The following is a 17,264-nucleotide window of genomic DNA, read 5'->3' on the forward strand; positions in this document are numbered from 1 at the left end:
GTTGGACATAACTTTCTAATTGTTGGGTTATGATGGTTTTCTTGCTATAAACAACCAAGGATATGCAAGATATTGTTGTTGCTTGGGTGAAGGAGAAAATTTTGTTAAGCTACAACTATCTTATAAGAAACCTCAGCTTATACATTTGTGTGTTCACTATCCGCAAGGTAGAAAGTGGTTTTTTATTACAATATTGAAATTATGTTCCTTAGGAGACATATGTTGCATGTGATGTCCTAGCAACTAGTTCGATAAGTTATACCGGAATTACCATAATTAACATGTACAGGATGATGAAGCATAAAAGAAATTAATATCATAACTAATTGGTAACCCAGTTCGATACAACCTGCACCTATGTCTAGATGGTTAGTTTCTAATCCAAGAAAGGAAATTCACTATTAGTAGCTTAGCCCAATCAGTCTTACAAGCAACAATATATCCTATGTTATCCTATGCATTTCATAACATTATCCAATGACTTTCTATTTAGGTCTTCCCCTAAATATGAGAACTGCTATCACTTTCTCTCATTAACTAACCCAAGTGTTTGGACTTACAATTACTAAACCCTAGTGATCAACCTCAATCACAACTATGAGTGATGATGAATCTTACAACTCAGCTAGACAACCCTATTATTCCAAATTACCGAAACATAGTGGTGTATGTAAAACAATGACTCTTTTAAACCTAAAACTCTATAGATCTTCAATGTATGATCCATGTCTCCAAAGCTGGGAAATAGCTCATTATATAGCATATTTATTTTGGGTTTTTCTTCATGGATATTTGATTTGATTTTGTCTAAAATTGACGCAGAATCTGTTGAATATTATTTATTCCTTAAATCTCTCAAACAAGATATGATTTGTTTCAATTTAAATTTAAATCTCCATTTAAATCTAAATTAATCTTCATCCAGTTGTCAAACAAATCATATAATCATATTGTTAAATCAATGACAATATAATCTTTAACAAATCCTCTACACAACATACTTTAAAATGAAAGAGTATGACCTATTGAGCAAAGGCCCAGATGTCGTACCACATGTTGAGACATCGTGTCCAGCATGTGTCCCTTATGCAGTTCCATACAACTTAAGAAAGCTATATAAACTTTAACACTTTGAACACTTCTCCATGTTGTTGTTTAGCAAAATGCAACCAATCCAAAGGACCAATTCACAAAGAACTTCAATCTCCCCCCTTTGGAAAATTATGGCAAAACAACTCTTCAAGATATAACACTTTGTTCAACTCTTCAAGATGTATCACATTGTTCGGATCAAAACAAGTGACAATAAGTAGATTCACTATAGTTCATAAGAGCATCCAATCAATAACAACAACATTCTTCCATATATTAAAGTTAAGTACCAGTAGCAGCAGCAACAAATGTCAGTAGCATCAAGATCAAATGCTTACACATAATCCATTTAGTCACTCTAAACCAAATAGATAGTCACTCATGCAATCATTCACATACTTAGTTATACATGAATTTAGTTAGCACATAGTTAATAGCATACAATCCTACTAACTAACAATCATTAGCATGCAATCATTCACAACTTAGACATCCATAACACAAATAGTTAGTAGTTAATACTTAGGATGTGTAAAATCTACAAACACAAGTATACTAACACTTAAATCTATTTACATAGAGACGAGGGACAAATATCTTACTTGATGCTCCAACATGGAGCATAACATTAGTACTTCCTGACCAGTCAGTTGTAAATAATCACCAAGTTTACCTTCACACAACATACATAGAAGATAGCGTGTAAAAGGTCAATCATGCAAGATTAGTATGTTAGAACATACACAACCAGAACATGAACAAAGTCACCAGAATCAACATCAAGAGATGCACAATCATAATGTTAGAACCTTCATCTTTAATGCAAGTCCAATCTTCCAAATCTTCCCTGGAGCTCACCCAACAAGCTAGGGTGTATGCTTTTATGCCAAATAAAACTATGTTCCTCAAGAGATAGATGTTGCACGCGATGTCCTAGAAACTGGTTTGATAAGTTAAACCAGAATCACCGTAATTAACTTGTATAAGACGATGAAGCAAGAAAGTACTAAATAACACAATTAATTGGTAACTCAATTCGACGAAACATCCACCTACGTCTAGAGTGTTTGCTTCAACCCCAAGAAAGGAAACTCACTATTAGTAGCTTAATACAGTCAGTCTTAAAAGCAACAACAAACCATATGTTGTCTTATGCATTTCCTAACAGTACCCAATAATTTTCTACTTAGGTTTCCCCCTAAATATGGAAACTCATATTAATTTCTCTCAAATACTAACCTAAGTATTTGAACTTACAATCACTAAACCCTAGTGATCAACCTCAATCACAACTATGGGTGATGTTGAATATTACAACTCAACTAAAGAAACTTAGTATGCCAAGTTACTGAAAACATAGTGGTGTACACAAAATAAAGACTCTTTTGAACCCTAAACTCTATAGATTTTCAATTTATGATCTGTGTCTCCAAAGTTAGGAAAGAGCTCCTTATATAGCATAATTCTCCTAGACTTTCCTTCAAGGGTATTTGATTTGATTTCGTCAAGAATTGGTGCAGAATCTGTTGGATATTATTAGTTCCTTAAGTATATCCAACAATAGATGGTTTGTTTCAATTTTAAGTTCAAATTTAAATCTTAATTAATCTTCATCCAGCTGTCAAACAAATCACTTAATCATATTGTTAAATGAATAACAATAAAATCTTTAACAAATCTTCGACAAAACATACTCCAAAATACAGCAGTATGGCCTGTTGAACAAAGGGACAGATGTCGTACTACATGCGTAGATATCGTGTCCAAAATGTGTCTCTTATATATGCAGTTCCATACAGCTTAAGATAGTTAGATCAACTTGAACACTTCTCCATGTTATTGTTTTATAAAATGCAGTCAATCCAAAGGATCAAATCACAAAGAACTGTAAATATATATATAGGGGTGACAATTTAGCTCATACCTTATGGGTACCCGTAAAAAATGACCACAATGGATAAGGTAAAAACCCACAAAATGGATACGAGTACGGACACGTGTAATTACCCATTAAAATAAGTAATAGTTTAAGAAATAAATAAACACCTTTATTAAAATGTATAATAGTTTAATAAAAATATTATTTTTAAATTGATAAATATGCATTTTTATAAAATAATATAAATAATATTATATAAATATGTAGTGCGGGTATGAGTGCGGACACAAGTATCTTACTACGCATCACGCCTCATACCCGCACTACATATTTATATAATATCATTTATATTATGTTATAAAAATGCATGTTCATCAATTTAAAAAAAATATATTGCTAATAAACATTTTAATAAAAATGTTTATTTATTTTTGAACTTAACAATAATATCTATATTTTTTTTAATATTGTTAAAAATTTAAAATTATATGATATTTTATAATTAATCGATTTAATTTTACCAGTGGCGGAGCCAGGAATTTTAGATAGCCTGGGCAAAAAATTTAACAGCAAATTACATGTGACATAATATATAAATAGTCATAAAGTGTGCTACATAAGAGAGATGAAACCTAACATGCGAATATTGTACTAAATAAAAATAGGAGGTAAGTGCCCTCTCTAAGACCTCTTTGCGGTGAATGTTCGAATAATATCAACATCTTTAATTGACTTGAATATCTCCCGCTCGATGTAACATATCATCAAGTCATTGAACCATAAATTGTTGATCTTGTTGAGCAAATTAGACTTGATAATCCTCATTGCTGAGAAAACTCTTTCAATGGATACCACAAATTGTTGATCTTGTTGAGCAAATTAGACTTGATAATCCTCATTGCTGAGAAAACTCTTTCAATGGATGTTGTCGACACCGGTAATATCAAAGTCAACTCAATAAATTTGTAGACTAATAGATTACTTAAGGAGAGACTGATGCAGTTGGAATGCATGTGAACATGAACTCTCAGAAGGTTCTGAGTTATTTAATTTATGAATGAATTTAATTGTCTTAAATTTAATAATAAACTTAACTAAGAAAGAACTTGAGGAGAGCTTACAAACCTTATCTTAATGGACTGTTTAACTTAGGAGGAGCTTACAAACCTCATATCCTTATTAGACTGTTCTATTAATTAATTTATATAGGGGATATAAATTATTAGAAATTAAGTAATTAAAAAAAAGAAACAAACAATAGCAAAACAAAATTAAATAAAAAATTTATTGAATAATAAAAACCTAATCAAATAAAATTACATGTTTTCTATTTTTTTAATAAAATAAATAATCTAATAATAATAAAAGAAAATATTTTTTGTGTTTTTTAAAATATTTTTTAACACTAGAATAAATTAAGTAAATTAGACAAAAGACTAAATAAATTAATTCTAATAAACTAAAAGGGACTTGTTTTTGCTTTTATTTATTTTGATTTAAGTATATGCATTAAATATTTTTGGGCTTTTTTTATATATGTTTTAACGAAGCAATACATTCATGTTATAGAATTTTCATATATGTTTATTTTTATGATAGTCATGACTAATAATAAAAAATAATACTGACGTAGGAATATATAAGACAAGTGTTATATATTAAGGAAATGTTAACTGGTGCGGTAATTAAAATAGTAAGTTTTTTTTAAATGTGTGTATTTAATCCATTAAAAATGTATTAGAAATTAAAATATTAACTTTTATAAAAAAAAAAATTATTGAGTATCTTAACGAGAGCCCTGAGGACACTCGTTAGCAAGAACCTCTGTTATAATCCTTATTTAGTTTTAAGGGAGTTTTTTTTTTTTAATTTCTGTTTTGATTCATAAATAATTAATTGGGTTGGGTCTGGACCATTAGTTATTTATCTGTTTTAATTTTTACACTTTATTTTTATTAATTTTGCCCCTGATTTTATTTAAAAATTGGTCATTAAATTAGGAAGAGTACAAAGAACATAGGGATTGAGCCCGGGCGCATGCCCGGGCTGGCTGGGCCATAGAACCGCCAGTGAATTTTACCACAAACACGGATAAACGGGCACGGGGACAGGTATTGAGATACCTAGAAGAAACATGTACACGTAGGAACATTGGTGCCCACGTGGATATGAGCTTAGGTACTGGATTTATTCAAAATCACGGGTTTGGAGACAGATACTATAGTACTCTGCCAAAACCCTACCCATTATCATCCCTAAATATATACCCGTCCGAATGAAGAGAATAAAATACTGTTATGAGATGATATGCTAGCCATTGATGAGAATATGAATGATCCTTGGTTAATGGTCGTAGACTTTAATGATAATACTATTGTCATTGATAAGAAAGGTGCAACTTCAGTCTCTATTGGGAGGTACAATATATTCATAGGAAGAATAAACGACTGCATTCTGCTAGACCTCGGTACAATGGCCAAAGTTCACTTGGAGAAAACCTATTTATCATGGTGGACAACGTATTTATGAGAAGTTTGACAGAGCTTTGAACGATGAGATATGGAGACTAGAATTTCCAGAAGCATATGTCAAAGTTTTGACTAGGATGAATTTTTCTGATCATCGCCCTATTTTAATTGCCTTGGCTGCGGTTCCCATCTTGTGGCACGGCAACAATTTAAATTTGAAAGTGCATGAATCCTTGATGAGTCCTATTATAATATGATACAAGCTACGTGGAAGACGCATATTAGTATAGAGCAGAATCTTAAACATCTTCGAGAAGAGATTAAAGGTTGGAAGTATTACACTATTGAATCTTTAAGAATATTGAATTTTTGATATCTTGTGCATAGAAAATACATATAGCATCATGTAAGTTGTTAGAACTTAGAAGGGTATTTTAGATCAAATACAAATTGTTTAACATATTAATGAAAAACTAAGTTGTTAGAAATGTTATTAGGTCAAAATCAAAATTCATAACAAATAAATGAAAAAAACCTAGTCGTTAGATGTGAAATTAGGTTTATTCAAAAAGTCAATAAATTTTGTTAGTTTTGATTGGATTATATTAGGTTATTAGGTAGTGTATTGTATCAATATTACAAAGGATGATGTCCTTTCATGAATGACCAATTTTAATATGTCTCTTTCAACAACAATCTATGGAATCAACTTCTATCATTTTACAAATGTTACTTTTCTTCTCTCACTAATACAAAGATTTGTGCCTCAAGTGAACATCCATATAAGATAATCTAATGAAAAATGTCAAAAGAAAATGTTAACAAGAAATAGGAAACTACCCTGCCCTTTGCTACTATATAACCAATACAAATATGGATGCCACTGAAAAAATGAAGAAAAAAAAAAGGAGTGGATGGATTTACAACATGGTGATTAATCAGAGCTGCATTGAGGATTAACTATAATCATGTAAAAATTGGAATGCTGCACTCTCGAGTAGTTCTGCAGGAGGAGTTACTTTTGGAATTGTCTTGTCTTTTTGCGAATGAGAAACCTCTTCAACAATAATAGGAAGACTGCAGTTTCAAAACGATCTGATCAGTGTCTCGGCGTAAAGACGTCAAAGACTCTAAATTTCTACTTAAAGGTGGAGACGTCGGGCGTAGTAAATGTTTTAAACAATTTCAAAGAATCGGTCCATTGTAGACCATACGCGACACCTTTCATAGTAGCAATTTCCTTAAAATAAAGTGTATAGTGTGTTACATGATGTTTACCTTGAATTGTCTTCCAACAAGAAGGATTTGTCATCATCACCTACATCATCATCTGTCATTAGCAGCTTTAATCTAGTAGTTACCTGCACAAGTATATAGTAGTAATTACTATTAGCAAAATATATTCAGAGAAAAAAGGAATTTCATTTTACTTTTATCATATTGTACAACTTACATCTGTTGATACACTTTTGGTGTTCTCGTTTTCATTTTCATCCGAGGATAGTGTACATAGTCTATAAAGCTGTTGAGAACTCAAGACCTGAATTCAGCATACGTAGATGTTAGAGAAACATTAAACCAACGTGTTACATATTATACAGTCCAATAGTGTCCTACCTATGTCACCGATCCTACCTAGTGGATACTATAAGCATGTTTATGTATTCACGTTGCGAGTCTTTGTTCGACACTTTATCTTACACTTGTTATATAACATTTGTTCGTATTAGAGGGAAACACTTACCGGGCAGATGTCGTTTGTAAGATCGTCATAGGATATTTCATCCTTCTCTTGAGCAACCTGGAGAAACAATTACAACGAAATTAAGACAGGAGAGAAACGCGGGCTCAAGGGTTTAGGAAAATTATTGTATTTCATTATAAAGAAAGAGTTTGCCGCAGAAGTGATAGGCATACCAAGAATCTAACTGCTTGTTTTGAATGGTTGAGTTCATCCAAAGACGAGCCAGCATACTGCAACAGAAACCGTTAGTTGCTAAATAAAAATTGAATCATTGTTCACACAATACATATGATTTCAATGCAGCTATGCGAGTTAGAAAAGTGTGAAGATAGTCTATACCTCTTCCGTTACTTCAATACACCATAATTCTAGTTCAGCTAACCCTGATTTTATATACTCCCCATTGTTGAATGTGCAGCATTCTTTATGCAATAGAAGGCTAGAGGACAAAACATTCGAGATCATTAGAGACTAAAACATATTTAACCATTAGTATTTTCTGATAAATTGGGCCGAATGAAACAAAACACTTACCTGTTAAATATCTCTGCGTTGATATATTGAAAAGTCTGATTAAATACCTTTTGAACTAGAATGGGAGGCACCTGAGATAAAGCACGAAAAAACAGTTGGCTCAACCTTATAACGAAGGACTCAAAACATAAATGATGCAAGTAATTCACTGCACTATCAAACCTTTACATACATAATTTTCTTTTAGAATCTTGAGAAATTTATTAAGGCATTCAATAATGTTGAGCCATGAACCGGCTGGTTGGCTGTTGTCGTTTCGTGTTCTGTGCTCCTGAAGTAAGAAAATAACATGTAAGTTGAATAAGCATATATGTTGCTGCACACTGCTATCAGACATATGAAAATGTAACCAGCATACCTCTATGCAAGTAGAAAGTAGAGGGGACAATTCTTTCTTCATATTTTCTCGAACGATTCCGTATATCTTTTCCACATAAGCTGCAAGCTGTTGCTTGAAAAGCAAAGCTGGATACTTTGCTTCAACTTGATGTTCTACATCAAACGAACTACTCGAAAGACTATTTGATGAGCGGAAACCCTGAGAAACATCATTGTATTTCGTATTTGAGTTTAATGTTATTATATGTAATTATTATCACTGATTACAATATGAGGCATAAATTAGATAGGTATAATTAAACTTAGCACCTGAGTCATCCTCCCAAAAAACCCTGTTGGAGTGGGTGGTTTTCGTGCTGGCGCTCTTAAACATCGTTGAAGGTGAAAAAACAAAGCAGATGTATTGGACAGCCAATACGCCATACAATTGTTATTATCCTGATCCTGTAAAAACGTCGCATGTAATATCATGTCAGACCTTATGAAAGTGAGCATAGATAATGTAATGATACAAAAATAGAAAATTTAAGAAAATAAAAGTCATTTGAGTGAACAAGAAGTTACCTCTATTGCAGAACCGATCAGCTGAATAAGACGATCAAATATACTTGTCTTATCTGCTTCAAAAGATTTCCAATGTAGCAAACAATTATAAAGGGTAAATGCCGCAACAGGTTTCCCTTCAGAGAACCCGAGATCTTTTATCACACACTTGAAAAGAGCATCTATACTCTCCTACATTCAAACAAAGCAATAAAAATGATAATTCGGTTAAATGCTTTGAAACTATATAACAATGTCACTTAAATCAATATGTTAAAAATCAAAAATTGGTTTGCTAGAGTTTACTTGATGTCTCTCCATATGAGATCTCCTCACAGCTTCTGAACCAAGTGTTTTTACTGCAATCTATAGAAAATATACTTTTCTTCAAAACCATGACAAAAGTATACGAAGAAAACTTTTTTTGTTCTCTTGATATAGATTACAAGGAAAGTCAAAGGGATTCAATTCGAAAAACAATTTATTACCGGATGACCGTTTTCCAAAGGCTGTAATGATAAGAGAGAAGTAAGTTAATATAAATCTCCAATTAAGAGTACCAACATTCTTACTTAATAAACAATGTTTTTGTATTTACCGGAATTGTTGCAGGTGTAATTCTCTTGGACGATGAGGTCAACAGCGCTTGCTTCCGGAAAATTTGATTCTCGGTTTCCATATCAGAAAGTTTTTCTTCAAGCCTGGTATGCAATAATGTAAACATATCAAATAAAATAAAACACAATACGCATTTAATTCAATCTAGCAATAGAAGACACAAAAGTTGTTCTAATACCTTTGCATATTCGTCTTTAGCTCAATCATCTTTGATTCTGTTTCTATAATTTGATTCATCCGCTCCTGACTAATCGTGCTACTTTCTTCATATCTCTTTTCTGTCTCATCAATTTTCTTTTCCAATGAACTAACTTGGTCCTGCGAAGTATGAGAAGTAAAAACAGTTATGGATATTAGGACAAACCGAGAAAAATAAATTTCGAACACTTGACAAAATTTATACCTTGAAATGTTCCTTTTCTTCTCTAAGCTTATTAATCACTTCATTGTCGGTAAAACTAGCAGGAAACTCCTCTTTAGTTTTCTTTTCCAATGAACTAACCAGCTCCTGTAAAGAACCAAAAAATACAATTATTTCGGATACTATGACAAATATCGATACGCATAAATGATAAATCTCCCAACCACTTTCTAGATAATGCTTACTTTGAGCTGTTCATTTTCTGTAGTAAGCTTATTAATCACTTCATTTTCAGTAAAATTAGAAGGAATCTCCTGTTTAGTTTTCTTTTCCAATGAATTAACTAGCTCCTGTAAAGTACCCAAAAAATACGATTATTTCGGATACTATGACACATCTCGGTATGCATAAATGATAAACTTTCCAAACACTTTCTATATAATGCTTACCTGGAGTTGTTCATTTTCTGTAGTAAGCTTATTAATCACTTCATTTTCTGTAAAATTAGCAGGAATCTGCTGTTTAGTTTTCTTTTCCAATGAATTAACTAGCTCCTGTAAAGCACCAAAAAATACAATTATTTCGGATTCTATGACACATCTCGGTATGCATAAATGACAAACTTTCTAAACACTTTATAAAGCTTACCTTGAGTTGTTCATTTTCTGTAGTAAGCTTATTCACGAGTTCATTGTCGGTAACATTATCAGAAAGCTCGTGTTTAGTTTTCTTTTCCAATGAGTTAACAAGCTCCTGCAAAGCACGAAAAGTTCCAATAATTTTGAAAACTATGACACAGGTGGATTTGGAATGCATGTAGTCAAGGCCGATGCATTCACACATTCAGCATATCGAGGGCCATTGGACCAAGATTGAACAGTCCATATTTAAAGTTCTATTTTTTTATCGAACTCTAACTGTCTGATCTCAACCCAACTCCCATCAATGTGTTGACTGCATGAATGTGTCAGATTGCTGACTATTGGTTACCTTGAGTTCTTCATTTTCCGCAGTAAGCTTATTGATCAATTCATTATCAGCAGCATTATTTTCCAGAATAGTAGGAGTTTGCTCAGCTACTTTCTTTGCAGCCTCGAGTTCCTGAGTGAGCTCCGCTTTAGTTTCTTTGAACCGAATCTCCATCTCTTCCAAAGCACATTGTAATTTTTCATTTTCCTGTGTCTTGGCTTCCTCAATATCATAATGAACCAAAACAGTTAGAATGTCAGTAAAATAATAATATCCAAACAATACATGAGGAACTTAATTTCATAATTTAGCATTTTCATTTACGATGAATAAATAAATTACCCTCATTCTCTTCTCCGTCTCTAGAATCTCTGATAGTTCCTCAACTTGCTTTTCTAGATTAAGTTTCGCGGCTTCTAGGGCCTTGGATTCCTTAGCCGCCTACAGGCATTTAAAATTTAAAATTTTCAATGAATTTTTTGTTTTTGAAGATGATAAAATTCACATTTAAGAAACATATAGAACTACATATTATAGGAAAAAAAAATAACACCATTTTAAGCTTTCGAAGTTCTCTTCGTGCTCTTGTTCTCCTCCAGGAGCACTGCACTGCAATTGTTGCTTTCTTTAGCCTTTTGAAATAAGTATGAGCTAAATAACATCTGTAGTAACCCTAAGATTGAAAAAAAAAACACACATTAATTTAAACATACTTTATGTATAACAATTCATCAAATATCATATAATATGAATATACGACGGATTTATAAAATAATGAAGCTTATTACATTGAAAGCAAGGGTAAAGAAACCTTGAATTTCAGTTGAGACATCTAGTTAGTAAAGAGAGTGAATTTTGAAATAGGCTAACTCCTACCTGAATAACAGTTGCAGCGTGTGTCCGCTTCCTGAATCGAAGTTCATTTCTAGCAGCCATTCCTCGCATGCCAGTTTGAATACATACAGCTTTGGAATATTTAGTTTTATAAGCACTTCTCGAAAGATACATGCGGATTTGTTTCTGAATTATCAAAGATGCGGCATCCCTTCTCAAGCATTCATACCGACGTCTTGCAAGTTGTCCTATGTTAAGTTAATACGATACGTAAATTATTTATACATGGTATTAAACAAATATATACATTTTTGAAGGATTCAAATAATTGATACCTTTAATAGCCCTTTGTAGTTCTATGGCAGAGAATCGCAATAAATTGTACTGTTTTTGACAAATATATGTGCGACCTTTTTTCTGAATAACGATTGCGGATCTTCCTAGGACCTCCGCACGACATGCATCTAGTTCTGCCATTTGACCCGCTCTCAGAAAAACTTTTGTCTTTCCTATCTGCAAAGAAACCCAAACAGCAATTTATTCCAATCCATATTATCATACATAATGTGTTCGAAATTTCTTATCACCATCATCTGTGATTTAATGTAACCATCTAGCAAAATGCTATAACTGACATTAACTTATATTCCAGTATGGGAAGAATTAGTACTTGATAATCTTGAAGGTTTGCTTTGTCTAGAAGCCTCTTGCACGCAGTCATCTCATCAGGGCTGCAGATACATGTTTATTATTAAATATTTCATACATAGTTGTATTATTTGAACAATTAAAATCGGACAAATTTTGCGACAATAATCTAGGTGGTTAACACAATTCAAATAGGTGGTTCATTATGTTCAGTACAATCACATTCATCTGTAAGACTAGAAAAAGGAAACACAGAAAGGAGATGTAAATACCACGATTTTAGAACCTTAGGTTCCAAAATACTAAACCGCTGAACAAATTCATCGAAGTTCTTTCTAGTTGGATATCCAGCACAACTAATCCTAATTGCCTCCATTACTCCCTGTAAAAGGTATCCACAAAGTTTAAGTAACTCGAAACAAAAATATTCATGTCATAATAAAGAACAAGGCCAATATGGCATTGAACTCACTCCACATCGAAGCTGCTGTAACACATCGTTGTTCTCAAATATCCCTGGCTTAAGAAGATTATTTGGCTTTACGCAACGAATGTAGTGTGGCTCAGTCGCGTTCAACGTTTCAAGCAAAGATTGCAGTTGTTGCTTCATTCCATAAGAAATAAGAATAACAATGATCAGTAGTTTTATAAAAGACTTATAATTTGCAAGCATATGCATGTTTAAAGAAAACAGACCTTAAACTGAGTGGCTATAGAAGAAAACTTTGTTGATTTAGTAGTTTCCTCGTGTAAAGGCGGGAAAAGTCCTGAAACAAAGGAGCACTTGGAAGCACAGAGCAGCGCAGCGTGTTCCGGAACAACATAGTCTTTGTTTTTATCAAGGAAAAGATCAGTTTGATAAGTGACCTGAAATTGAAAATCGACGTATATACTAAGCTTTTAACTTCATGTTTTATGGTTGATAGAACTGCATAGACCAAAATGTATTTTACTCACATCACCAGCATAGTGATTGATGGTGAAGTCAGTTCGCGACAACTTTGGTTTGCTGAATCGCTTATTGTCCTTAAGTGTTTGATATAGCTTTTCAGCAAATGTTTCATGCGTTGATCTTGGAAACATACTACAAAGAATAAGCAAGACAATATATAAAAGAATGACTATAAAACAAAGTTATCGTTCAAAGTATATATATGTATGCGCTGACGTCACTCTACTTGATGTAAAATGACATAAACAAACCATTATCATTTAATACATACCAAGCCTCATCTAGAAGAGCAATAACACCGCCGGGTTTCTGGAGTTATAAACAAATATCAATTAGAAATATAAGAATGAGATGACAAACTGATAGAACTTTCCTGAACTGACAAAATGCATGGAAGGGTGAGTTGCACCTTCTCAATAAGATCAAGAACGTCTTGATTATCGACGAACTCTATATAACTCCAATCAATTTCTTCCTTTGTATATTCCTCTTGCTCCATTTTGAAAACATGCTGCATAATGAAATAATGGAGTGTTAGTTAATTGAGTCCATAGAATTTTTTTACCAGATAATGATATCCAACAAAGATGGAGATAGCACAAAAATCAAACCTGGTTGAAATGTTGCTGTAACTTCTCATTTGTCAAATTGATACAAAATTGCTCGAAGCTGAACAGGGTTGATGTAAAGTTAGTTACTGTTCGAACAATAACCGTGGTTCAAAAGTAAATAGATACGAAAAACATAAATAGAGAACTCAAGAAATTCGATCACAGAGATTGGCCAAATGTGCATACGTCTCCGACTACAGAGCGGTTGTAGTACTTCACTATTATTTAGGCTTAGAGTTTAAAGGTTTACAATTTGTGTTTAAATGCTACGATCCAGTTTACTTATAGTAATGTAATCAATCACAAAAGAAAACCAATCCAAGAAAATACATTAAGAATCTACCTATCAAAACTTTCGATAAATTTCATATAAAACTAGGCACGAGGGTGGTTAAGAACCTGTTTGTCTTGAAACTCTCGAATCCGTATATATCTAGAACTCCAATTAAGTTCTTCGAAGTTGGATCTTGTCCAATAGAGTTGTTAATCTTGTCCACAATCCTGAATCAACGGTTGTTTTCATCAATCGAATACATTAGCCAATGCACATCGAAACGAGGTTTCATAACAATGTATTAACTAATTTACTTTTTTCATAAACTTGACACGAATTACCAGTCAAAAAGCCTTGAATAAACAATTTTAGCCAATGCATCTCGACTGAGAGCTGCAGAATTTGGATCAAGGCACTTTGTTATAGCCTCACCACGAGTCACCATAAGGCGTTTGCAAAAAGAGTCTTCAAGGGACTTTTCATCGCACCTACCATAACGCGTTCCACATCAGTGAAATTGATTTTCGTTAAAAGCAAGTTGAACGTAAAACTTCAAGCGTAAATTCACTTACATCAAAAGCTCTGCTGCGGTTTTTAGGTGGAAATAAGATTTTTCATCTTTAGGCTTAGAGGAATCCATCCCTTCATCCATTGCCTTAACAAATTCAATGTTTCCTAAATGAAGTACAGCAGCTACTATTCGAAATATAGCATCCTGATAAGAGAGGGATATCATATGAAAAGTTATCGTAAGAATGAAAAAAGTACAAAAAATAATGGAAGAACTATTCAATAGAGAATTTTAACGTACTGTTTCATCAGCGCTAATTCCAACAACTTCCATGGCTCTCCTAGTATCAAGGTACTCCTTTGAGTCATCCAATGTATCCAGTTCATAGCAATTTGATTGATTAAGATAATGAAAGGTTCTTGGATTTCCCACTTTGAACCGTTCAACATCCTCTTTTGGTGCAGCACAAAGCATATAAAAGCAATGATAATTTCTCTCGGGATCAGAAACTTGACAAACACGTGATCGTTCTAGCAAATAAGTTCTGATAGCAGCTCCTGAAATTCTCCCCTTTTGATCAAACTGAATCTCCACAAACTTACCAAAACGACTGAAATTATACTATGTAAGCTTAGGACAGTCTTTAAAATAACAATCAAGAGAAAGAAGGTTATTGTAGAGATTGCAAAGTTTGTGCAAAATGAATACCTTGAATTATTATTCCTAACTGTCTTTGCATTCCCAAATGCTTCTAAAACAGGATTGGACTGCATAAGTGCATATGATTAGCAGAGACACGAGACACTGACACACGTGATTACATGACTCTGACACTGACACACGTGGTTACATGTTAGTGTCAGGGGCGTGTTTGGCGTGTAACATTCAGTTTCTTACCTCAAGAACTTGTTGCTCCACAGACCGTCCCTCGGTTGCTGCTCTCCCTCCCAAATAGGCAAGATAATGCATAAGCATCTTTGTACTTTCTGTTTTACCAGCTCCACTTTCTCCACTAACCAAAATTGCTTGGCTTTTTTCTTCATTTATCATCTTCCTGCATATATACTTATCTCTTTTAGTTACTGCTCTCGCATCTTATTCATAATGTTGTATCATTTGTAACGATTTTCGGATATTAACCAAAGCTATTACATATTAGAGACGGATTATAAAGAAAAACTTGAGTAATACTCAGAGCATTTATGCAGGAAAAAAAGCAACAAGATACCTATATGCATAACCTGCAATTGCAAAAGGATGTGGACTCTGCTCACCAAAAGCCGCGCCTTTATACTTTGCCATTGTACTAGTTGCATACAAATGAGGTAACCTTTGAAAAGGGTTCACTGCTATCAATATGTTTCCTGTGTATGTCTGCATACAAGACACCGTCACCAAAAGTTTATCATAATGATTGTAAGTGTCAATGCAGAAAGCACAAAACACGAGTGTGATGTGATGTGATCTATTACATATATATCATTGAGGGTATAACGAATTTGCAAATTTTGAAGTACTCCCGGTTCATGCAGATATGCAAGTCTTGTCATATCTTCCACACCGTTAGGTGGAAACTCAGGATCTTTCGGGTAAATATTAGCTGATTTGCTAACAACCTGCAATACACATTATAAATTTTTATCTGAACAACATAAACTATGAAGCACTGACACAGACACGGATACTGGAGACAACATCGATCCTGACACGTAGATTGAAAATAAGCACATACCTTTGTTCCCGATTCAAAGCTAATGGTGATCTCATTATCTTTAGATTCGAGGATTTCTCCATCTAGCCAAGCTTCATCAGGGTCCTCAACCCAAACATGAGATCCAACAAAATAAGTGAGTTGAGCAGCCTGTACATACATTCAAATAGAAAATTAGTGCTTCTAAATAGAAACTTGTTTAAAGTGCTTTTTTCACACTTTCTAATTCTTAAAAATAACTTATCTAATAGTGCAACCATCTATGAAGCACGGACACTAGAAACACGACACTGACACTGATAATAATTTGAAAAAATAAATAAATTAAACGTAATCACAAGTATCGACATAGACACACATTTTTTCAGAGGTGTCGTTGTTACAGATGTAACCATGTATACTTTCTACTACTAGAAATATAACATTTTCAGACCAGTTCTCAAACGGATTTTAGACACATTTATCGTCGAATTGATTTTAGATGGTTTCAAGCTGAATATATTTTGTGTAAAAAACCCTAATTGAAGATAATTAAAGAAAGTAGATGATTACCATTGTTAAATGAAATACTATGCACCAAAATCAGCTGCTCAAACCTGAAATTCCATCAACAGAATCTACCAACCAACTAGGACTATTCAATCTCCAACCTTTCTTTCTTTTTACTCAATCAATCTCCAAGCTTAAACAACGCGCAACGAGTAATAACTTCTTGCTGATAACAACTTCTCAATCTCTTCACTTAAAAAAACTTGCTAAAATTGTTGGAAGAAAACTGTAAAAACTATACGAGTCGTCGGCGCGGGAAAATGTCGTTGCAGAAGAGGCTTCACAATCACACAAGAAGAATAATTTCCAACCTTATGTTAATTAAACCCCTCCTCTGCAACTATCTCCCCTGAATTATTTCCCTCCTTGTTTATTTCTAAAGCACAACAAAAATCTTCTTGTTCTTCTCTGTATGTTCCACAACAATGAATGTGTTACAACATGATGATAACATGATACATTATTATTTCCGACATGTTCATGCTCATGTTCACGTGTCACTGAACAACGTTGTTAAAACCATTCCATGCAAACCCTTCTGTCGTTTACATCCAAAATCTTCATCATCACCAAATAACATTTCCTATGAATTGAAAATCTTAAAACATCATGTGTTGTCTTGTCTTG

General features: G+C 33.3%; 1 protein-coding gene across 1 annotated transcript; it reads right to left on the bottom strand.

Annotated features, from left to right (window-relative positions):
* Nucleotides 1-6,125: 6,125 nt before the first annotated feature.
* LOC131595720 (myosin-7-like) lies at nucleotides 6,126-16,250 on the bottom strand. The gene is made up of 41 exons (XM_058868173.1): nucleotides 16,110-16,250; nucleotides 15,850-15,993; nucleotides 15,606-15,751; nucleotides 15,275-15,431; nucleotides 15,086-15,144; nucleotides 14,678-14,987; nucleotides 14,439-14,581; nucleotides 14,208-14,354; nucleotides 13,992-14,093; nucleotides 13,593-13,650; nucleotides 13,391-13,492; nucleotides 13,253-13,290; nucleotides 12,987-13,113; nucleotides 12,726-12,896; nucleotides 12,502-12,633; nucleotides 12,302-12,411; nucleotides 12,052-12,112; nucleotides 11,717-11,894; nucleotides 11,424-11,629; nucleotides 11,101-11,220; nucleotides 10,890-10,988; nucleotides 10,569-10,769; nucleotides 10,227-10,331; nucleotides 10,028-10,132; nucleotides 9,824-9,928; nucleotides 9,621-9,725; nucleotides 9,396-9,535; nucleotides 9,198-9,300; nucleotides 9,088-9,108; nucleotides 8,906-8,965; nucleotides 8,621-8,791; nucleotides 8,366-8,500; nucleotides 8,076-8,255; nucleotides 7,890-7,988; nucleotides 7,718-7,788; nucleotides 7,523-7,622; nucleotides 7,357-7,413; nucleotides 7,184-7,240; nucleotides 6,893-6,979; nucleotides 6,718-6,800; nucleotides 6,126-6,516 (listed from the first exon to the last, which is right to left on the bottom strand). Exons 1-41 carry the CDS (start codon nucleotides 16,248-16,250, stop codon nucleotides 6,396-6,398), a joined length of 4,857 nt encoding a protein of 1,618 aa, XP_058724156.1. The 3' UTR covers nucleotides 6,126-6,395.
* Between the last annotated feature and the right edge of the window lie 1,014 nt (nucleotides 16,251-17,264).

The sequence above is a fragment of the Vicia villosa genome, linkage group LG4 (genome assembly GCF_029867415.1).
Source record: "Vicia villosa cultivar HV-30 ecotype Madison, WI linkage group LG4, Vvil1.0, whole genome shotgun sequence".
In the NCBI taxonomy this organism is placed as follows: Eukaryota; Viridiplantae; Streptophyta; class Magnoliopsida; order Fabales; family Fabaceae; genus Vicia; species Vicia villosa.